This window comes from Pteronotus mesoamericanus, unplaced genomic scaffold, assembly GCF_021234165.1.
Source record: "Pteronotus mesoamericanus isolate MK-2021 breed Mesoamerican mustached bat unplaced genomic scaffold, CSHL_Meso_final contig_947, whole genome shotgun sequence".
NCBI lineage: Eukaryota > Metazoa > Chordata > Mammalia > Chiroptera > Mormoopidae > Pteronotus > Pteronotus mesoamericanus.
In genome coordinates this window covers 68,292-90,988 of record NW_026555287.1, presented here as the reverse complement: position 1 = coordinate 90,988, position 22,697 = coordinate 68,292, and the positions used below count along the sequence as shown (strand labels likewise).

The 22,697-nt window shown below is 58.8% G+C and overlaps 3 protein-coding genes across 6 annotated transcripts; all 3 read right to left on the bottom strand.

Annotated features, from left to right (window-relative positions):
• Positions 1-249: 249 nt before the first annotated feature.
• JMJD8 (jumonji domain containing 8) lies at positions 250-1,932 on the bottom strand. 2 transcript variants are annotated; one of them, XM_054586722.1, is made up of 9 exons: positions 1,789-1,932; positions 1,616-1,714; positions 1,377-1,425; positions 1,198-1,294; positions 1,043-1,111; positions 859-945; positions 673-740; positions 460-594; positions 250-382 (listed from the first exon to the last, which is right to left on the bottom strand). In XM_054586722.1, the coding sequence occupies exons 1-9, from the start codon at positions 1,881-1,883 to the stop codon at positions 302-304; spliced, it is 780 nt and encodes a 259-aa protein (XP_054442697.1). In that variant the 5' UTR covers positions 1,884-1,932; the 3' UTR covers positions 250-301. The 2 variants fall into 2 exon arrangements, with proteins under 2 accessions (XP_054442697.1, XP_054442696.1); XM_054586721.1 differs by having other exon boundaries at positions 826-945; positions 1,789-1,931.
• Positions 1,933-2,079: 147 nt separating this feature from the next.
• On the bottom strand, positions 2,080-7,655 carry WDR24 (WD repeat domain 24). Its single transcript, XM_054586718.1, has 9 exons — positions 7,366-7,655; positions 6,541-7,023; positions 4,956-5,133; positions 4,131-4,803; positions 3,511-3,629; positions 3,314-3,435; positions 3,117-3,221; positions 2,696-3,036; positions 2,080-2,561 (listed from the first exon to the last, which is right to left on the bottom strand). Exons 2-9 carry the CDS (start codon positions 7,019-7,021, stop codon positions 2,208-2,210), a joined length of 2,373 nt encoding a protein of 790 aa, XP_054442693.1. The 5' UTR covers positions 7,022-7,023; positions 7,366-7,655; the 3' UTR covers positions 2,080-2,207.
• A 2,753-nt stretch (positions 7,656-10,408) lies between these two features.
• FBXL16 (F-box and leucine rich repeat protein 16) lies at positions 10,409-20,841 on the bottom strand. Of its 3 annotated transcripts, none has more exons than XM_054586776.1 (7): positions 20,529-20,841; positions 19,143-19,278; positions 13,121-13,779; positions 11,903-12,411; positions 11,496-11,580; positions 11,083-11,146; positions 10,409-10,806 (listed from the first exon to the last, which is right to left on the bottom strand). In XM_054586776.1, the coding sequence occupies exons 3-7, from the start codon at positions 13,763-13,765 to the stop codon at positions 10,658-10,660; spliced, it is 1,452 nt and encodes a 483-aa protein (XP_054442751.1). In that variant the 5' UTR covers positions 13,766-13,779; positions 19,143-19,278; positions 20,529-20,841; the 3' UTR covers positions 10,409-10,657. The 3 variants fall into 3 exon arrangements, with proteins under 3 accessions (XP_054442751.1, XP_054442750.1, XP_054442752.1); XM_054586775.1 differs by having other exon boundaries at positions 20,534-20,841; XM_054586777.1 differs by lacking the exon at positions 19,143-19,278 and having other exon boundaries at positions 20,534-20,841.
• Between the last annotated feature and the right edge of the window lie 1,856 nt (positions 20,842-22,697).

Genomic DNA, 22,697 nt, shown 5'->3' with positions numbered 1-22,697 from the left:
CATCCCACATTGCCTGGCATCCTGGCCCCGGAGGGCCTTGGGACAGCAGCCCCCAGCCCCTGTACACAGTTTGTGTACTTGGATCCCTGCTCTGGTGTCCCCATCCCATCTTCCATCAGTTCTGCTGGTAGGCTATGAGCACCCCCACCCCCACTCTCCCTATCCCTCTTCTGGGCCAGAAATAGGCTAGGGTGGTTTGGGCTGAGGCTGCTGCTGCCATCACTGTCCCAGTAATAAAACCTGTGAGCAGTTTAGGGGTGTGTGCTGGTGTGCAATTGGGCTCGCCAGCTGCCCGCTCTGGCTAGCTGAGGAAGGTAGAGATGAAAACACTGGTGTCGAGGTTGAGTGTGGCATGCCACCATCGGTCAGGGAAATAGAGAACCTGGATGGGGTGGGGCACAGGGATTAGTGGGGGTCCTCAGTCCAACTCAGGCTGACTCCCTCTTACCAGCCACTGACCTCACCAGCCTGGATAGTGCACTCCAAGGGCCGTGTAGACAGTGTCAGGGCAGGGTAGGTATCCTGAAGCCAGGCCAGAGTTGTCTTGTTCGGGTGGAACTCAGGTGTCTTCTCAGGGGGATACAGGAACCAGCGCTAGGGGCAGGAGAGGCAAGGTTACTCTTTGGGTTGTGGTTAGTGAGCCCCAAGTCTCAGCCACCACTCTGTGCTGACCTTGCGTCCATAGATCACTTCTGAGAAGCCAGGCCCGTGCCAGTGGAAGGGCACCCCAGAGCCAGTTCCTATGGGGTCAGTTTTGAGCAGCTGGTAACCAAATCTAATGTGCAGTTCCCATCCCCCAAGTCCCTTTGACCTAAAAGCACCCACCTGCGATCCCAAAGCTGTAAGCAGGAGTGGTACCTGGCAGACCAAATGGGGGTGGGATATAGTGCTGAAAGAGTGATGCCCATTCAGTAAAGTTGTTGTCCCCGAAGAAGTACAGGGTGTCTGCCAGAAGAGACCACAGGAGGGTGAAGGGATGCTGGCACCCAAGCACTCTCAAGTGCCCCCTCTCCACCACACTGCCACCAACCCAAGTGCTCACCATTGCCCAGGGAAGTGGGATCCTGTGGGTACAGCAGCTGCTCCACGTACTCCTGGAAGAGTACGTCCACTGTAGGGAAAGGGCCAGTCAGGATTGATTGACGCTGCCTTCAGGACGCTGGCCAGCAGGATGGGCTGGGAGGTGGGGCAGCTCACCTTTCTGGTAGGAGTAGGTATTGGCAGTGCTCAGGCGTACCACGCTGTTCCCAAATGAGGCCAGCAGCCTTTCGCGGGAGCACAGAGTCCGGAACCTCTGCCAGGAAGCGGGGGGGAATGAGGCTTAAGGGCCTGGCCGCGCAGGGACAAAATTTGGCCAGTGGGGAACAAGCACTCACTGAGTTGTCTGTGAGTCCCAGCAGAATGACAGGTCTGGAGAAGGCGTAGCTGGAAGGGAGGGCAGAGTCACGGTTGGGTCGCACCCCGCACCCGCCCTCACCCATTCACTGGAGATCACGGGGAGGTGGTCCCCGGTGACCGGCATGCAAACAAAGGTGTGATAGCATCGATTCAGGGTGACGGAGCTCCTGAACGGGTTTTCGGGCATAGGAGGTGTGGTATGGGAGGTCTCACGTACTGCTGGATGAACTCGGCGTAGCTGAGGTCGGCACGGCGCTCTACTGTGCAATACTCTTCTTCCGCCACGGCCGCCGGCGCCCTGGATTCGCGCCACTGCCTGTAGGGACAGCCAGTCAACGACCCGGGCCGCCCGGCAGTGCTCCCCCTCCCTGGTTGCCCGGTTCCGCTCACCACCCTCCGTCATTCTCTTTTCCGGGGCCGGGCCAGGCCGGAGCAGTCAGAGTCCACAACACGAGCAGCAGGAGAGGATGCACCCTCCGCGCCATGAGCCCGTCGCCGCGGGGCACGACGGGAGCTCAGTGGTAGCAACAGCCCGGGCACTGGTACGGCTCCCGGAAGCGGGCTCTTTGGCCCGCCTACAAAGAGGCGGGGCTTCCGGAAAGCAGAGCGAGGAAAACAGACGTAATGGTGACTTCTGCCAGTTCCCATGGGTATACTTCCTTCCCGCCCCAACCGGCGTCGTCCAATGGTGAGAACCGGGCAACCTGCGGCGCTACCAACGAGGCGACAGGCAGCCTCATACTGCGGCTCCGCTTCCTTTATTTGGTTCACAAGCTCCAGCCTTTTCCCTCCCCCACGGGGCAAGTGGATCAGGAATACTCGCACAGGTGGCCACAGCCAGCAGGGCAGTGGGAGCTGCCCTCCAGCCACTTCATGATGTGCTGCAGGTGTCCCCCATGACTGCAGCCCTGGCACCACACGAACAAACCCTTAACCACGTGGTGGCAGACTGCACACATGCTGGCACAACGGTGGCACCTGTCACAGACCCAGCCACGGCTGCTCATGGGCCGTTTGCAGTGGCTGCAGTTGACGTGCAGGGTGGTGGAGGCCTGGTTAAGGCAGCTGATAGCGCGGCTGGTACTGAGCTTGACCACCTGGTTGGACACGTTCCAGAGGCAGAAGCGCTGCAGCAGGTCGATGTAGGACGTGTACCAGTGCTCCTGGTGGTATACAGGGAAGGGAGGAGGAAGACGGAGGCCAGGGTTGTGGGCACACTGAGAAGTTTCACGCCAGCGTGCTGGGTGCTAACACAGATGGGTGCACAGGGAGACCCTCCCCCTGCCTGCTCACCAACCTGGGTCTGCTCATCGATGTCCTTCCGTACACGTTCACCCAGCACGATGAGTACAGATACGGCCATCTGCACATCACCCTGCTCAGCATAGAAGCGTAGCATGTCACACACGAGCGCACTGAAGAAGTCAGGTGGCAGGCGGCTGTCGTAGAGTGCGTGTGAGACAGAGATGAGTGAGAAAGAGGAGTCCACAGGTGCCAGCGAGGCCACATCTGCCTCACTACCACTCACGTGGGGCGAGTCAGCCTTGTCCTGTAGATGTTCAGGGCCTGGTGGCGTGTCCACAATCTCATGGCGCAGCGGGAAGGCCTCCTGGGGCAGCACATACTCGGGCTCCTCGGCTGGGAGGCAGGGGCCAGGAAGGCAAGGTCTGAGCCTCTGGTCCTGCCTCCCAACTGTGCCCCTCCCAGCCCCCACTCACTGTGAGCATGTTCTGGATCCAACAGATACAACTCGTCTTCCTCGCCCTCCACATCACCCAGCAGGTAGTCAGCAGGCACATCACTGCCCTCAGTCTCCTCATTATCTGCCAGGGGAGGGAGGGATTTCTACTGCTGGCTTTCTTTGGGATGCCCCAGCCCCATTCCCAACAATGTCCTGTGCTGTCCTCCAGCCTACCCTCGTTGGTGATGAGTGTGGCTGAGGAATCGAGCAGTACTGTGTCGCTCCGTGTGTCACCCTTGCTGCGGTCCAGCCGGGTCTCACTACCCAGTCCTTGGGCCATATCCTTCAGGTTGAAGCTGGGGGCAGGGAGGGCTGATAGGTGGGTAGGCTCCAGCAGTCCCACCCTCAGAGAGCCGCCACCAGGGATCTACCTGTTCATGAGTGGCAGGCCACAGGAGCTGCCCTTGCCCACACTGTGGTTGAGATTGGTAGTGGACACCAGGCCAGGGCTACAGTAGATAATCCGTAGCATGGTCCATGTCTGCGCCACCTGGGGGGGGGCACCAGTCACTCACAGGGTCCTTGGTCCCTGGTGTCCCATGCCGACCCCCACCCTGGATAGAACCAAAACTCTCAGCATTCAGCTGCTCCAGGGACCCAACCCCAGGTAGGGAAACCGAGGCCCATGGGAAAGACAAAAAATCTCAGCCCCCATCCTGCAGGGCACAGAAAGAAGCAGATGTGGGAGCTGGCCTATGTGGAAATGAGCCTGGGATCCCAGGAAGATGATGAGAGGCAGTGTGGACCTTACAAAGTCCAAAGCAAGAATAGGGGGCTTAAGCCCTCTGATGCTCCACACCTGTACCCTGAGTATGGCATTGATGTCTGCCCTACTCCCGGGCTTTAAGCACCCTCAGTAATCAGTTATTGGGGTGGGCGAGGGTCAGTGGACTGAACTCAGGACAGGGTCTAGGTGCAGCAGTTGGAAGGACCCCTTGACCTTGCCCCAAGGTCATGGCCCCTGGGCCCGCCTCAGCCCAGCCTCACCTACCTGATTTCGGCCCAGCTCCCGAGCCACTTTTGAATTGTGGTCACAGAGCTCGGCCAGTGGCCGGCCAGCCAGGGCATAACGCTCAGCAGTGTCCACAAACCAGCTCATGCTGCCACTGCCAGGCTCCGTCTCAAAAACGCTGAGGGCACTGGAGGCGAGCCCTGCGAAGGGCTCAGCAGGGTCCAGTTTGCGCTTGAAGAAAATGGGGTGGCGCCGATCACCAGCATAGGGCTTGCGCCCTGACTCAGTGGCCACTAGGCTCTCCTTGGCAGCAAAGGCCAGGTCTCCAAAGAGACCATAGCAGAGGCCCTCAGGGTTGGCACGCTCAACGGGCTGGCTGGCATCACGGAATAGGTGCTGGCACAGTGTGCTGTCCTTGGAGCCAGAGAGCAGGAAGGAGGGGTCATGTGGATGGCGCCAGGCTATGCCTGTTGTGACGTCACGGTGCTCCTCAAACATGGCTGCTGGCACAAAGGGCCTGCGCACGTCCCACACGTAGATGTTGTGGTCTACCATCATGGAGCAGGTGGCCAAGTGGTGGCGGCACTCAGGCCGCCATTTGACTCTGGCCACTGAGGCAATGGTTTGTACACAGTGCACCTCCTTGGCGCGTTGCGTGGTCATGTCCCATACCTTCACCATCTTGTCACGCCCACCTGTGGCCAGCCAGCCCCTATGAAAGGCCCATGAAACCCTCAGTTTCCTCTCCTAGGATGGGAGGGTTCCCTAGCTCTCTGACTCATAGGACTTGAGGGCAGTGAGAGAGCCCCTCCGTGAGCACTGCCCATCCCGCCCTGCTGCCCGTGCCCTTAGCCCACCCCATACCTGTCCTCAGGGTGCCAGTCGCAGCAGAAGACAGGCCCATTGTGGGCTGTGAACATCCTCTCACAACGGTCAGGCCGCCGAATGTCCCAGAGCTGCACGTTGCCATTCTCAAAGGTGGAGGCAAAGGTGAAGTAGTCCCGAATGCTGAACTGGACATCCCGCACACTCTCAGATTGGCCTGTGGACAGGATGTCAAAGAAGGGAGAAGATCAGGACAGCTCACAGGGGACTCCAGGAGGGTGAGTGGCTGAGAAGGGAGCCCTTGGAGTGGCTGTGGACCCTTCAAGCCCTGCCTAGGTTAGATGGAGAGAGAAGAGGCCTCACAGACACAACAGCCTGGGCTGGGGAGCAGGACACCAGGCATAGGGTAGTTTTTTCTTTTTTAAAAAATATTTTTATTATTTATTTTTTATTACTTTATTTTATATTATTTTAGAGCGAGGGGAAAGGTGGGGGAGAGAAGCACAGAAATATCGATGTGACTGGCTGCCTTCTACAAGCACCCCAACCAGGGCCAGGGGATGGAGCATGGAGCCTGCAACCCAGGCATGTGTGCCCTGACCAGGAATCAAATCGGCAACTTCTCAGTTTGCAGGGCCACACTCAACCAACTGAGCTGCACCAGCCAGGGCCAGACATCTGGTAGTTTCTGACACAAACTCCCGGACCTTGTTTTTCCTTGGATCCTTCCTCTGATGTCAGTCCTTGCACATAGCTGTGGCCCAGCTTCAGGACTGGGTTATCAGAACACTGGGTGAACAGGAGCCTCACTGGGCGACCTGTCCACACTCCACAAGGAGTTTTGAGGACCCCAAAGGAGGCAGATGAGGGTACCCCAGCTTCGGCCCAGTCCCTCTACCTTGAGCTGGTGCTCTGGGTCATCTCTAAAGGACTGAAGGCTTTGAGACTCCATCTTCACCCCTATAAACTACCACACCAAGAGCCTCTGAGAGCAGTGTCCAGCTTTAACCCACCACAGGGTCTGTCTTAAGAGACCCCACCCTCAATTCTCCAAGGCCTCTTCCCTGTGCTTCACTTGCTTCCATCAAGGTGGACAAGGTAGAACTGGCTCAAGGCTACTGTCAGGGAGCTGGGCCTGCTAGGAAAAGAACCATGGCAGGGATCAGGCAGTGTACCCCACCTCCTCTGCATCCCTGGGCTGAGGACCTTGGAAATCCCAGTGGGCTTCCTGCAATGAGGCAGCCTGGAGCTCTGAGGTAAGGTAAGAGAAAGCAGTGAAACAACCATCTTCTCAACAACCCAGATCGGCTGCCCAGAGGGCTTGCTCCGACTCTGCCCTCCTCCTCATCCCATCCCCCTCCTCAACTCCTGTTGGCCCTTCGGGTGCATCAGAGCTGCAGCCACACTTCAGCTACTCTTCACACTTAAATCAGGTCAGACCCTGTCCCTCCCCTGCTGACCCCTGACCCATTCTTTCAGTCTCAGCTCAGCTGGTTCCTTCTCCAGAAGCCTCCTGGGAGCATGCCTAAGTGCCTTTGATGCTTGCAGCACTTCTTAACCTGCTTGCACAGGCCAGCCACCTTCAAAGACTCACACCTGCCCAAACTGCCTCTGAGGGCCTCACCTGAGAAGGTGCTGACAGAGTCCTTCCTGCGGAGGTCGAAGCACTTCATGAAACCATCCTGGGAGCCACTAAGCAGCACGTGGGCCTCAGAGGGGTGGAAGCAGACTTTGTTCACAGTGCGCTTATGTTCCGTGAACAGTTGGTCCTGCTTGTTGCGGGACGGCCGGCCCAGGTTCCACGTGACTACCACACCATTGGTGGCCGCTGTGGCCAGCAGGTTCTCGTCCATCTGGTGCCAGACAACATCAGCGCAGCTCAGATTGAGCGAAGGCTTGCGGCCCACACGCAGGTTCAACTTCTCTACAAATTGTTCCTCCTCAATGGCATAGATCTTGAAGATGCTGCGGCCTGCCACGACCACCTGAGCCGCATCGCGGCACACACTGATGGCATTGGCTGGTGCGTCCAGGTGGCAGTGCATAGTATGGCCTGTCAATGCACTGCTACCCAGGGCTGTAGTCACTCGGGACATCTTCTCCATGGCTGCACAGGTAGTGGAGACAGGGGGTCAGTGGAGTTGGCTGGCCTGGTCACCATAAGGACAGGGGGGCTGTCAGTTCAAACCCTTCACCCTGACTGGATACACCAAAACTGTTTAGATCTGGGCTAGTCAGTCAGTCTGGTAGGCAAGTTTCATCACCCTGGCTAGGCGGTCAGAAGGTGCCATAGCTGCCCTGAAGCTGGTCAGTCCCATGTCTGACTTGTAGGGAAGAACCTACCTGGTCAGTTCCAGCCCTGGCCACCTTTCCATCCCCCCAACAGTCAGATCTAGGCGGTCACTGGACTTTCAGTCAGTCAATCCCGACAGAGAAGTAAGGTAGTTACCACCATCCAAGCAGGCGGCTCTGGGGCCTTCGGGGACGAAGCTGAAGGATTAGGGAGGCCCGAAGGCCAGAGGCGCAGGGGACCCAGAGGGACTTCAAGACCGAGCTGTGTAAGGAGCCTGAGGGGTCTGGAGGTACGGGAGACAGGAGACGCCGGTGGCTCGAGGTTGCAGTGGCGTGTGGGAGCGGTGGCAGCGGTAACAGAGCCAGAGGAACAGAAGAACCCTCTTCCTCCGCGAGCACCCAAACCATTTAGTAAAATTGCCCGGCCGAGCCGGAATCGACGCACCGGAAATAGCCTGTCCCTTTCCCGCCCCTCATCGGAAGTGGTCCTCTTCTTGCCAGCTCCTCGCCGGAAGCGGGCTCCCACATAGCAAAAGTTCCGGATCTGGGACCAGGCCAAGTGAAAGCGGAGGTTTGGTGCGGGGCTGAGGTAGAGGGGCTTCCCCGGTTCCGCCTCAGTGGTTGGTTTTTTTAATCGCAGTATTTATAACCAGTGCTCATTCCCCCCTCCCCCCACCCCGATGGCTCTTCCGCAAGTCCATGCATCACTAAACGAGTCCTGAATCCCTCTAATAGTGTCTACCCGCTTCCTCAACTCCCCTGAACCCCAGGAGCAGGTTTTCCTAAAGGCTTTCCCGGGCCCCTGATCCCCGTGAACTGGACTCGGAGAGCAGCCAGATACTACTCTTTGACTGAGGTGCTTCACCGCTCCCCACCACGTCATGAATAAATCCCAAACCCCTGGCCTCTTCCTCTGCCCGCGTTCCCCCAGCCACAGCGCTTTCTATTACTTCTTCCAGCCAGCCAAGCTCTTTCTTGCCTCGTGGCCACCTGTGCTAGGCTGTCTCCTCTTCAGAACGCATCTTCCCACCCTGAGGGTTCAGCTTAAGTGTTCCATTCTCAAAGGCCTGCTCTGGCCACCTCGTCTAACGTGGCTTCTCCAATCACTGCCACCTCTACTTGTCACAACCCATTCCTTTGTTTACTGGTTATTGTCTGTTGCATAAGAATATGAGCTCCACCAGGAAGAGATCACATCTATCTTGGTCTCCACAAACTCCAGTGCCAGACTGTTCATGCAACCCTGCTTGAGACCACCCTTCTCTGTGAGCCTCTCTTTCTCTCCTGCGTGTGAGTTTTGGTCCGTCCCTGATGCACTGTGTGGTCTTTTAAGACATCCCTACTCTTCTCTTAACATTTATCTTGTCCATGAAACAGGACTCATTTTGCCTTTTGGAAAGGATGGGTTAGATCCTAGGTATTTTGGAGGGAATAGTTAAGTGTAATGACTTTAGTGTCTGTCTCTCTCCCCTTAAGCAGGGAGCTTAGGGACCTGTTGGTCACTGCTGGGTTTCCAGTCTGGCACTGTATCCCCCAGCCCCTACATGTTTGTTTAAAGAACCAAAAAATTTGATGAGTGAAGAGGTGCACTAGAATCCAGAGACTCAGACCCATCAGGGCAGATATACCTTCCCCACCATGGCCTGATGACCTGAAAACAACTCAGACACATGTTTTTACAACTTTTTTAATATATATTTTTATAAACAGGTCACATGATAAAATAGCACAAGAAACACTTACCAAATATAAGGTTATATCTTCCGCATATACAGGAGAATGAGGTCGTTATGTACAATAAGAAAATGATTTTAGGGGTTGGTTGGTTTTGATTTCCTCTTTCCCCTTATTTTTTTCTTCCTACAGTCGTTGGAAATATCACAGCTTCAGTTGCATTAATACTTTGGACAAATGGACAGCTGCCACCTCCCCACTACGGAGCTGTGGGAAGGGCTGAAGAAACTGGCTCCTGACCACTTCAGCCCAGGAGTCTCCTGTGGGCACTCCAGGGCAGAGAGATCTTTGGGCTGTTGAACTGTTTCTCTGCTTCAATAGCATCTCTCTCTCTCTCTCTCTCCCCCTCTCTCTCACGCTTGCTCTCGCACGCGCGCGCGCTTTCTCTCGCTCTCTCTCTCTCTCTAGAAACTGGTTACTTTCTTCCAACCAGATGGGGGCGTGGGTGTCCCAAGATTAGATGTGGGCACTGCATCTCCTGGGGTTCAAGGTTGGGATGGAAAGGGGTCCCAGCCCCCTCCTCAGCAATTGCCAAGATGTGCCAGCATCCCCTAGGACATCCAAGTCTTGGGATGGGGCAGAACATGGTCAGAGCCCATTTGGGCAAGCAGAAGTTTGGGAAGCTGGAGAGGGGGTGGGGAGTGGCTAGAGAGGAGCCCTCCCTCTTCTGAGTGCTAAGGATGTGCTGGCCACTGGAAGATTAACTCGCTGGCTGCTGCTGACCCTGAGCCTTGGTTGGGGCCCACTTCACACTACCTTCTGCCTGACAACTAACTGCCTAGGATGAAATACAGTATTGAGGGGCCTGGGCCCAGTTGGCTACAGCAGCTGCAATGTAGGATCCACCCAGGATTGCTCCCAAGGCCTGTGGGCCCTGAGTGTTGCTCTAGCTTGGGGTCTCTCAAGGTAGCCATATCACCTCTGCATTGAGACGCACTGGATCCGATGATTACGCCAAAGTTACTGTCACGCACTCTGCCCCTCTCCCAACCTGATTCAGCCCCAGTGTAGCCAGGGCCCAAGGAATGTAGGCCTGCGGATGGGGGTGGGGCGAGCAGGGGACTCTCACACAGTGGCAAGGAAGAGGGGAAATTGCTTGGGTCAGGCTGGCATGAGGTGGAAGGGCGGGTGGGACTTGGGCTCCTTGGTGGGCCATGGCTTTGGCGGAGGCCTGTTTCCCCTTGTACCCTCTGGAGGGCTCCAGGCGTCGTGCGGTGGAAGATAAGGGCAGCCCATGGGGCTCTCCCGGGCCCCTGTGTCCTGGGGGACCCAGCCCCCCTCAATCCCCCTGGGCCCTGCCCGAGACGGGGGAACAGCCAGAAGACAACGGGGTGCGGCAGGGAAGGCGGTTAAGGACGGCTGTCTGACGAGCTTGAAGCGCCCCCCCACGACCAAGCCCGGCCCCCCACCCCCTAGCGGGCGGGCGAATCATGGGAGGTGGCTGCGGCGGGGCGGGCGGGCGGGCGTGCAGGGCGGGCACGAGGGGCATGCACAAATCCCCCAGTGTGCGTGCGTGCGTGGGGCGGACACCGCCCGTCGCCCCTCCCTGCCTGGGCGCGGCCAGGAGAGGAGCGGGCGCAGAGCAGGGCTTTCCCTCGGTTCGCTCCGCCTCCCGCGCTGCACTGGGAGGTGCGGAGAAAAGGGGCTCAGTGGCGCCCTCGCGTCCCCGCCCAGAGCCTGGCAGGTTCCTGCGACGGGGGCGAGAAGACCCTGTGCTACTCGATGACGAGGCAGCGGGGCAGGTGCTGTGAGAAGTACTTGAAGAGTTCGGGGGTGGCCCCGGGGCAGTTAGTCAGCTCCAGTTCCTCCAGCTCCTGCAGCTGCACCAGGCCGGACAGGCCGGTTGTGGTCAGCAGTGGGCATCCTGGGGGACACGGAGTCGGCTGAATCGACGGGGACCCGGAAAGGGTGGGGCAGGGGCGGGGCCAGCCTGATGTAGGCGGGGCTAGAGCGTGGCCGCGTCTTGCTTTTTCTGACCGGGACCTGGGCCAAAGGGAGTCAGCCCCAGGTACGAAGCCGCACCAGGGACCTTGCAGGTTTGGCTGAGTCGGACTAAGTGTGCGCGTATGTCGGGGAGGGGTCGGGGGTGGGGATGGGGGGGATGTCACTGCCCAGCGGAGCGGCCAGCGGGGAGTCTCACCTGCCAGAGACAGGAGACGCAAACTCCTCATGGCCAGGAGGTGCTTCAGCCCGAAGTCCTGCACCTGGGCGGAAGGGCGGAGCGAGTTAACTATTTCCGCTCGCGCCCTGCAGGAGCCCCGCTCCTGGGGTCAGGCCGCTCGCTGGCCTGATCCTACTGGAAGGGCAGGGAGCGGGGTTCAAAACGGGGGCGGGTCCTCAGCTCCCAGGGAGCCAGGAGGCCGCTGGGGAGTGCCGTTGAGGGCCCTGGGGACTCCGCATGCTCCGCGTACGTCGGCCGCTGGGTGTGCAGGAATCCCAGACTTCCTTACCGGATCTGAGTGAGATCAGAGGACTGTCCGGGCGGGGGCATTCCCTGCGCCCCCCACCTCCCCTGCCTACTCCCCAATCTCGGGAGGCGTGAAGGGACGGTACCTGGCAGCACCATCGCAGGTAGAGGCTGCGGAGGGACGACATGGTGGATAAATAGCTGAGGCCAGTGTCCGTGATGCGTACACACCTGTGGTTGCAACAGAACAGGAATTGCCCACCTTCAAAACACCTCCTCGCTCCTCAGCTCCAACCCCTTACTCCTTTTCTTGGAGTGCCCCTGGTGTGAACTCACCCCCTGCTCCACTCATAATAGCTCCTTCCTCTCCATAGGCCCGCCTCACACACTAGGCCAGAGTTTTGAGGGCCTGCCCTTCAACCCACTCCCCACCCTCACTGCAGCCCCACTCTACTTACAGATCTATTCACTAACCTAGGCTGCCTACTTAAACCGTTCTGCTGGCCTCCTCCAACCCCTCTCTCCATGACCTAGGGGTGGGGGATGCACACACCTGTCCAGCACCAGCTCTTCCAGGCGGTGCAGGTCGCAGGCCACGTACTCCAGTGCCATGTCAGTGATGCGGGGGCACCATGAGAGGTCAAGGCTGCGAAGCTTGCGCAGGTTCTCAGCCACAAGCTCCACACCATCATCTGTGACCTTAGAGCAGCCAGAGAGGCTGAGCGCCGTAAGGTTGGGCAGGCTGTGTACCACGTTGACCACACCATGGTTGGTAATCTCCCAGCAGGAGAGCAGGCGCAGGGTGTGCGTGCTGTGGCCCTGGCGCGCAGTGAAGTAGGCCAGCGCCGTGTCCGTCACATGGTAGGCTTGCAAGCTCAGCTCAGCCAGGTTGGGAAGAAGCTGCGAGATGGCTGCAATGGCATCATCGGCCACATTGATGCAGTCACTCACACTCAGTGAGGTGATGCGCGCACTCAGGCTGGACCACAGCCCTGCCTCAGTGAAGTCGTTGCAGCCGGACAGCTCGAGGCGCACTACACCCTGCATCTGCTCCAGCATCACCTGTGGGCAGGTAGGTTCAGGGTCAGGAGACCTGACTTTCACACCCACCTAAATTCCTGGGTGTGCCCCTCTACAGGGTTTGGTGTGGAGAGTAGAAAGTAGGGTAGAAGGAACCCAGTGTGTAAACATACATGGAACCGTATTCTTGGGCAAGTGCACTTTATATAGTGTGTCTGTTATACCTCAACTATGCTCTACAAAGGAGGGAGGACACAGGGGGACTGGGGACCCTGGGCATGGCCAGAGCAGGTGCCAGAACAGTTGGTGTTAATGATTTAATGATTACAGTCCAGGTCCCGAGGAAGGGGCTGCCTGCACCTCTGCCTTTTGCCCCTGCTCCCCCCATTACCTGCATTATGCCCCCCATCGGCATGCAGGACCTGTGCTCAGAAGGGCCTCCCACTTAATGAACTTCTTTCCTGTCGCTGTATTAGAATTCTTAATCATTTTTGAACAAGGGACCTGCATTTTCATTTTGGGCTGCGTTTCTCAAATTATAAAACTAGTCCTGCTTCCCCCCTTCCCAGAGCCATGATCCCTCTCAGGGCATCAACTCAGCACTCAGTTATATTGCTTCCTGGGTGCCTGAGCTTCCCCTCAGCCCATCCCCCTACCTCCTCTTACCCTCATGCCTACTCCGTTGCTGCTTCCTAGTCCTGCCCCCCAATCCCTGTCCCTTCTGAGCCAGTGAGCCAGCAGCAGGACACACCTCCAGGCCAGCATCAGTGATGGTGGAGCGCTTGAGGCTCATGGCCTTCACACCCTTCTTGGACAGGGCATAGTTGTCAATGAACTCACAGATATCCAGGTCAGAGACTCCAACTAGACAGAAGCCTTCAAAGCCACGAGCAGCAAAACCCTGCAGGTTCACGAACTCCTTCTCACCACCAGGCAGCACGTTGTAGAGCTCCTTGGCATGCAGCACAGGCGTGAGGCCTGCCCAGAACTTCGGCTGGTAGAGCACGCGTCGCCAGGCCTTGCATACCTGGGCCAGCACACACTTCTCGCAGGCCGAGAAGTACCAGAAGAGGCCATTGAGGATCTTTTCATCTGTGGCCAGCGGCGGCCGCTCCACTGGGGGCCCAGGTGCTGGGGCTGAGGGTGGGCCACCAAGGGGGATCCCTGCTGTGGGGCACAGGCCCCCAGCCAGGGCCGCCCGGGGCAGTGGGGCAGCCAGGCTGGGTGGTGGGAGAGTGGGTGGGGGCAGTGGCTGGCAAGGGCGGTTCCTGGCAGCCGGCGTACCCTTGGTGATACTGGCTGCACCCAGGCCATTGGGCTGGCCCGGCAACTTCACCAGGCCATTTCGAGGCAAGCATGGGGGCTTGGGGTCGCCGTCGACTCCGGGACTGGACATCTTCCTCCGTCACTCTGCAGATAGGGGCCCGGAGTGAGGAGTGAGTTCCATACTCTCTTTGGGAGGGCAGAGCGGGGCCCCTTCCTGTCCCTGGATGTCCTCTCCCATGGCACTCCCAGAAGCACTCAACAAAAGAGATCTAAGTGTAAATTTCCCTCCCTGATGGAGCAGCAACAGGACAGGTCTGGTCACTGAGTGCCTAGTGTGTGTGCTGAGCTCAACCTGCACCCACTCACAGAGCTTTTGACACCTAGGTACAATGGTTCCCATTTTACAGATGAGAGAACAGAGGTGGAGAGAGGCAAGACTCATCTGTGTCTGCTCCCTTTGCTATCCTAATGCCCACCATCAGTGGCTGCCAGGCCTGCCTCCACTACATGGGGGCTACATAATTGAAGGAGAGGATTTGGGGCAGTCTCTGGCCCTTCCATTGTGGAGTGCCAGCATAGCTCTGGAGAAGTTCCAGTACTCTGAGATTCACATACCAGCCCCTGCGAATACCAGTGGCAACAGGAGGTTCTATGGCTAAGAATCTACCCAAGGAAAGGGCAGGTGATGCCAGCACAGTGAGCCCTAGAAACCTGTCTCTTTAATCCTCCACCTAGTTCTTTGAGGAGGATGCTGTGGTGACTGTAGCCATTAACCAGATGAGGAAACCAAGGCTGAGACAGTGTGAACTGCTTGCCCAAGGTCATAGTCAGTGGTGGAGCAGATGTCTGGACCAGAGCTGGCTATGGAAGGCTATGTGAAGGGAGGTCCCCCCCGAGGTGGGGCTGAGACCACCTTGGCTCCTCTTAGGCCTCCAAGGCTGTAAATGGGTGGCAGAGGGCACAGGCCACAGATGGCCCTTGAGAGAAGGGGCAGTGGGACCGTCACAGTGCTACCCTCTGCTCTACATTCCAGATATCCTGCCCAACCCCCACCAGACACCCAGTGAAGAGGCTGTCCACTGTGTGCACCCACATGGTCACATACCCTGGCTGTGTGGCCTTCCCTCATCCAAGCCTCACTTTCCTCACTTTGATGCCTCACAGTTGACATTATCCCTGTCACTGGACCACATGTGCAAAGGGTATAGTGCATGGCCTACAGTGAGCACTTTAGAAGTGACATGGACATTACTTCTGAGCCCCATGGCCTGCCAGCGTTGAAGGGGACATGAACCACCAGGAACAAGGGAGGTAAGTGGGCAGACCTACCCTGCTCTTTCCAGCACCACACCCTCCATTTTTTCCAAGCCCTGGACAGGACAACCTCTGCCAGCATTCCACATCTGGAGAGGGGGCACAGACCGGGGACATGTGGCTGTCATGACTGCCAACCCAACTTTGGGCCCCAGAGCCTTCCTGACCTGCCAGCCATGGGCCCCCAGACTAGTGGTCCACCCTGGGACCTCCCTCCCCAGAAGAGGCTCCCACACCTTGATTGGCCCCTCACTGTGGTTCACGACCTCACGGAAGCTGACACATGACATCCATAACATCTGCCGACTGCCCACTGGGATAATCATGGATCTCAACCTCACAGCAGCTTGGGGGTGGGGGCGGGGGTGGTCAGATTAGGAACCTGAGGCTCCAAGGAGTTACGGATTGCCCACGGTGGCAGGGGTGGTCTGAGAACTGCCCTTAATGACAGTACAGGAGGAGGGGACCATCGTGGCCAGCAGTACTTCATGGATTGACAGGAAGAAGCCCCCAACTGGCCCCTACTCCTATGTCCGGGGGAAGGGATGTCGCTGTAACTCCTTCTTTGGGGCTGCTGAGTGCAGAGAGGTATCCCCAGCCTGAGTACCTCCTGTGTTCACGGAACAGGGCTCCATGATTTCACGGCTGAGGTCGCCCTGCCCACCCGGTCTCTGCTGCTTCCCACAGACGAGGCGCGGCCGGCTCAGCCCTCAGTACGCAGCACCATGGACAGCGCCCCTGCAGTCGCTGTGCGTCTGCTCTGAGGTGAGGCCCGGCAGCTTCCACCGTGGACAGCGGCTGGCAGTGTGGTGTGTGGGGGATGGATCCGGCAAACCCTCCTTAGCAGGGAGGGGCCCTGGAGGTGGAAGGGTGGGGGAAAAGGAGAGGAAAGAGGCCGCCCCGCTCGTCTAAGATCCTAAGGAGGCAGCGGAGGCGGCACCAGAGGAGAAATAACTCAAGAGCAGATTTAGGTTGAAAACGCTCCTAGCCATGGGTGTTCACGTGGAGCGCCTGAGTTGGGGGGATGCACGTGGATGCCCTGGCAACCGTGAGGCAGCCTTCCTGTCCCCAACTGGAGCTCACATTTGTACACTCCCATCCACAGTCCATCTCCACCCTCCAGGGCTCAAGGCTGAGCTGGTGAAAATAAACTTGCTCTTGGGTGAAAGCCCATGGGAAGGAGTGGCCAGGCCCAGATGACCCTCAGCAGCCTGGGGGGAGTGTCTGAGGTGAGGCTGCTCCTCACCCCACACCCCCACCCCTGGCCAGAAGGTACGGCCCTGCCGGGCAGTCGGCCCTCTCAAACCCCTCTTCCCATGCCCTGGATTGGAGCTGCCTTCCTACAAAGGCAGCTTTGCTGCTCCTCAGCCTTGTCCATGGTCCTTCCTGCTGGGTTCTAACTGCTCCTCACAATCCAGCCTCACTGACCCAGCCTGAGACTCCCCTGCTCTGTAGCTCAAAATCGATAACAGCCACCCTTTGGCCCAGGGGTCAGAGTTTTGGGAGAAAGGTGAGCTCATGGTCAGAGGTGGGTCTTCCTGCCAGTTAGGCAAGAGCTTCCTGGGGGACTAGGATAAAGGCCCCTCTGCCTGGCCCAAGCCCCATCCACCTAGCCAGATGGGTTGCAGAGCACCTACCTTCCTGGTACCTGTGACTATACCCAGAGGGGCTTGGAGGATCTGCTTGGAGTTTCCTACCAGGAAGGGGTAGGGGCAGCTGCCAGTCTGCTGGCACCTGCCTCCCCCTTTAGGGATAAATACCAGGAGCTAATGCTGTGAAAAGAGGCTTTTTGAAAAGATGGCCACACTTGCACTATTCTTAGCCTCAGCCCTGGTGGGTTTTCCTCTCAGTTTGTAGTAGGATTCTCGGGGAGGTCCCAGGGGCTTAGGGCTCCTGGGCCCACCCGAGGGCAAGGAGGGAGATGGTGGCCACTACTTCAGTTGACTTGTCCCCGACAGCCTGAGCCAGAGCTGGATCAGGGTGCCACATGGGAGAGCCTCTGTGATCTCCCAGACAGACTTACGGTGAAGAATGGGGGCCAGTGGACTCAGGGAGCATGGTGGGGTCCTGGGGGCTCCTGGGAGGACTCCAGAACTTTGTGACTTCCAGGCTGACAGTCTTCAGATAGCCATGCTGGGGCCTCCTAAGGAGCTGCCTCTTTTGCAGGTCCTCAGACCCAGCAAGTCTACCTTATAGCCTCACCGAACACCTCTCCAGCCCTGCCTCCTGTCCTGCATTCCTCCTCCCCCTGCCCCATCTCTGCCTGGGCACATGCTAGTCCCCCTGCTTGCTCAGTAGGCCTCTGTGCCCCTTCACCCTGCAAGCTCCTTCTCCTCCATTCTTTGGTATAAGCACCACCCCTGCTTCCCGCCTTGGGACCCCCAGCACTGAGAAAGATCTCCAGGGTCTCAGTCATCAGCTGTGTTACCACCACTGTATACCTGTTGGCTTCTCCCCTTGGCTGGGGGCTCCTTGTGGACTGATGGCACCATGACTTTGGGACCTCTCAGTGCTTCATGAGTGAATTAATGAATGAATGAATGAATGAGGAATGGCAGACCAGTTAGTAGGGTCAGGCAGAAAGGTGTGTGGCTGCCTGAGGCCCATGAGGCGTGACGGAGGACAGGTTAGATTAAGAGGAGGGCAGTTAGTGGGGAAGCTGCAGCTCACTTCATTAACACTGGTTGCAACAGAGGCCAATGTCCACAGGGGAGGGAGGCCTCTGGGGTTGGGTTGGTGTCAGAGTCTTTGAGAAGGCCCCCAGGACCCTGGGGCTTAGGGTGGGCCTTGCAGTTATTCAGGCCCTTGAGGAGAGGACAACTCATGTCTCCTTTTTGGCCGAGACTCCCCTTGAGAGCTGCAGTGTTAAGGAAGCTGGCTGCCTGTCCCCCGTAATCTGGCCAGACCCAAGGAGAAGGGGACCGGTACCACCAGCAGGGAGGGAGGCTAGTGAGCCTTCTCTTCTCAGCACCACTCCCCTCACTGCTGGTCTGAGCCCTTCACACACTGCCTGACCACAGTGGGAAAAACAGGGCTCAGAGTAAATTTTTAGAAATTTCACAAAGCTTGGATTTGACCCCAAGATCTTCACCTGTCTGACTCCCAAAATGCAAGCCAGGCACATGGGTCCACAGGACAACCAGGGGTCCCTGGCTGGCCTGTCACAGGCCAGGTACACCCCCTGTGGCCTCCCTTCTCTGCCCTGTTCTGCTTCCACCCCTGTGCCTTCCCCGTTTGGGATCCTGGGGCTGGTGTTCTCTCCCCGCATTGTCCCTGTCACACCTCTGCTCTCCTTCCAGAGGCTGCAGGCTGCATGTCTACCACTGGGATACTCTTCTTGTGGACTGTTCATTCCAAACAAACAAACTCTTCATACCTCATGACCCCACCTCAAAGGACTCTTCCTCCATCCCTGATGCCCCCATCTGACGCAGCTGCCCTGGACACTATGTGACCTGGCCCCAGTAAAACCTGCACTGACTAGTTCCCCCTGCCTGCTGAGGGCCAAGAAGCCAGAAAAACTCACATACAGTGATCTGTGGTGGTAACCTCAGGTGCTGGGGTGACAACCAGAGCAGCTTGGGATTGGGAGCGTGGTGAAGGCTGACACACTCCATGACAAGCCCCGTGACTCAGGCATATTCACATCCCTGCCACTTTGCACATGTCCTGGCAGCAGCACTCCCCTCCCACCCCCAGCTTGGAGAGGCTTCTGGGGTGCAGGCTGCCCTACCCATGCACCGGGGACTCTGGGAAGGGAGAACATGGCCTCAAGAGAGACTGGAGTTCATGCCCCGATAGTCTTTCAGCCCAACTGAGGGTGGCTTGGCCATGTGAGACTGGGTGCTTTGGGGAGTGGACGTTAGGTTCCAGGCCTCATCTCAGCCCCCCTGTTCTGAAGGACCTAATCCCCTCAGGGCCCAGGCCTGGCATCCCGATGCTTGGGCATCTGCCTGAATCTCTCCCCTTCTTTCCTGCCAAGTAGGGGAAGGTGGTCCAAGCCCACCCTCTGGGCCTGGCCTGATTGAAGCTCTTAAAGTCCACTGGTGGGGAAGGTTCTGGGCCACCCTCTGACCCCACAGACCTTCCTTGACTGCCACCTCCACTCCTCCCCCATGCCAGCCTCTGAGACACATGTCACAAAACGGGCTGCGGGCAGTAGAGCAGGCAAGCCAAGAAGCTCCTTCCCCTACCTCGGGGTAAGATGTCTCCCTGGCTTTCAGCAGCGCAGTCCTTCCTGGGCCCAGCTCTTTTGAGGGCGCCAGGTGCCCCAACTCAGGTCCACTTGTTTTCTTTTCATCAGTGGGAGATAGGACTTGCTCAAGGGCCCTGGAAGTGGGTGTGAGCTGGAGGGTGGTGCCTGTCCCACGAACCTCCCCAGTGTTAGAGGTGCTCCTAGGCCTGGCCCAAGGTGAGGGGTGGTTGAGGAGGGGAGAGCAGGCACAGGGGCAGCGGAGTCCTTGCGTCCCCTGTGGCCTGAATAGCCTGCCCTGCACTGCCCGTGTTTACAGCCGGGGCATGACTCTTTCTCCTCTCCAGACAGCTCTGGTCCAGCCCTGTGGCCACCTCCTGTTGAGGCAGTGGGTCTCCATCAGGCTTCTGCCCTGGCCTGTGCGACCCCAGACCTCTCAGGGGCCCAACCCAGACCAGGCCTTCTGTGCCCAGACTGCTGTCCAGCAGCTTCCAAAAAAGTCTGGTGGAAGAAGGGGTCCTGTGCCCACCTGGCACCGGAGAGGCCTAAGCCGACTCTGGTCACTGGACCCTAGGAGGTGGCTGGTGTGGAGAGGGACCTGATGGAGGGGGCAGGTGAGGTGGCATCCACCATCTGCTCTCTCCCTGGAGGGAAGGCTTCCTATGCAGAGGAGGGGAGGGGCTGTAGGAGTGGCCACTGGTCCGTGGGCTCCCTAAGGCTCCAATAGCCAGGACTTCTCTCCTTCTAGGGTGTTTGATGTGCCATTTTCCCCACCCACTCAAACTCCAGGAATACAGGACCCCTCCCCAGCAAGTCTCAGGATACCCATTTTCCCTCGTGAGGCCCTCCAGCTTTGGCCATGGCTTGACCCCTCCTCCTGAACCAGGCATGTGCCCAGCCCCCTCCTCCCACCGTGGCAGCTCCATACAGGGCCAGGTGTGCAGGGGACAGACAGGTTCTCAGGTTAGGGCTCACCTGAGGTAATTGTGTCTAATACCTCTTTCATGAGTCCAGGGGCTCATGGTGCTGAGGCAGGGAGCGCAGGGCTCAGCGGTGGTTCAGGACCTCACCCAGCCAGGCCATCTGGGGGCCTGCAATTCCACTGCCACGGGACATGGTCAGATGGCACTGACCCATAGTCTAGGTTCAGTTGTCATGCGGAGTGGGCCTCGACCAGGCCTTCCATTGGGGTACGGGGGCTGCGGGAAGGCCTGGCAGGGCCTGACGCCCAGCCGTCATGGCCAGGGAAGGGGCTGCGGTTACGTAAGCCCTCGGGGGTGGCAGGAGCGCTGCCTCAACCCCCCTCCCCATCCTTTCATTGTGGTCACCTCCGTGGCATGGATGGCCTGGCCCCTCCCCACCCCGCAGCCTGTCCGGGAGCACACACCTTACCTCGGCCCGGGCTCCTGGCTCATGCCACGCTGTTTGCCGGGCGTCCTCCCGTCATGGGGAGCCCGGCATGGGCGCTGGCGAAGCGGGAAGGCGGCGGAGGTGCTGGCCTGGCCAGCAGGGCCCGGCGTGCCCCGCGCCCGGTGTCCCGGCCTAGGCGGCCACCTCGGCCGCACCCCGAGAGGAGCTCCCCGGTGGGAGAGGATCAGCCGCCCCAAGCCTCCCACCGGGGAGGCTGAGGCTATGCCCAGATAAATAAGGCCGCTTTGCAGGGAGCCAGGCGGGCGCCTTCTCCCTCCCCTCGCCCTCCTCCCCGCGCTCCTCCTTCACCCTCCTCCCTACGCTCCTCCGCGGTCGCGGGCGGCGCCTCGCGCGCCCCCCGCCTGGCCCTGCACGCCGCGCCCTCGCGCGCTCCCAGTGCCGAGAGCCAATCCGGGTTGGGGAGCCCGGGAGGAGCGCCGAAGATGCGGAGCCCCGCCCCGCCCTGCCGTGCGCACAGCGCGCTCCCGCCGCGGCGCCCACGGGCACGCGCCAGTTACAGCACGCACCCAGCCCCCACCTTCGCCGCGGGCGCCCTCACAATAACAAATCCGGGCACGCGGCTGCGCGGGGACTGGAGGGAAGGGCAAGAGGAGGGCAAGAGAGGAAGGGAGGCGAGGGGAGGGCAGGGCGCGCCGCCGGAGAGTGGACCTGGAGCTAGCCCTGCCTGCGCGGAGCGGTGGGGACCCCTAATCCTGAGGTGAAAAGAAGACTCGAGCCTTTCGGCACTGGCGGTTGGCTCGGTCCTTCGCGGCCCGTCCTATGGCGTTTGGGCCGGCCTGTGCGTCCTAACCCTTGGTTGCCACCTGCGGGGACAAGAAGGGTCCGACCCTTCCCCTTCCCGCACCTCCTGTAGAGTGGGCAGCCAGTCCTCTTTCAAGGCCCTCACAGCTGCGCACCTGCTGGGCATCAGGCCCAGGAACACCCTTTAGTAGGAGACACACCCGCAGAGCTCAGAAACCACTGATCAGCAGATCATTTCAGAGTGGCATTTTGAGTGCAACAAAAGTTGAAAGTTGAAGAGGGCCACGTGATGGTAGGGCTCCTAAGGACATGACCCTTGAGCTGAGACCCCAAGGGTGAAATAATGAAGTGGTCCAGGAACGGATGTGCACAGGTTATGAGGCCTGAAAGAACCTGGCAAGCTCCCCCCGGAGTAGACTGGAGGCTGAGGTGGCAGCTGCTTTGTAAGGACCAGGCTGGGAGAGAAGGCAGAGGAGGTGGGATGTGGCAGGTAGGTGTGAAGGGCTGTCTGGGCCATCTTGCCAGGCCTCCCGACAGACTGGGGGAGAACAGAAGCTAATAGCACCTATCCTGAGGTCTATTGGGAGCAGAGAGAGCTAAGGGACCAGATGTGGGGGGGGGGGGGGCAGAACAGGGTCTTTGCATCAGGGAAAGAGCCTCAGGGCTGGGAAAGAGGCTCCCTCAGAGAGCCTCTCCACAGAAACGAAGGCAGCTGGTGTTTGGTGTTTGCAGTGTCATAACCGGAATCAGGGCCCAGGGAAGATGGGGGGCGGCAGGAGGGGGAGCCAGGCTGGCTGGACCTTGGCTGGCTTGGGGACTGTGTGGAACACTGGCTTTGGTGAAGGCAACTCTGGTGTGGCAGGGACACGGAAGAGTCAGTCTTGTCCTCTGCTGACACGAATCAAAGAAGGAAGCTTAGTGTGGGCAGGCAGGATGGGCTGCGTGAAGGTATTTGGGGTGACTAAGAAAGTGTTGTCCAACCCATCTAGTCACTTCCAGCATGCAAGTCTGGCAGCTGGCCTTCCAGCTCAGCCTCTACCCCACGTGCATAGGCGCAGGCTGGCATGGACCCCGATGTGGATGTTGTCCTGACTGGCAGGCAGCGTTTCCTCTAATATTTAGGGAGGGGTGGCTCTTGCCCATCAGCAGGTGTCAGGGTCTTGGGCAGAGAGCAAGCTGTGCCCTCAAAGGGGCCTGAGAAGTTCTCCTTCTTGGAAGAATCTGAGCGAAGAGCAGCTACTTAGAGGGATATGAAATATGCTGCGGAAGGCCTGCCTCCTGAACACCTGTGGACGGCTTGCCTCTCTACCTCTGTCACCGCTCCCTGTGCCAGTTGTCTCTCTTCTCCATGGCCGATGGCAGCTACCTCATCGATGGTCTAACC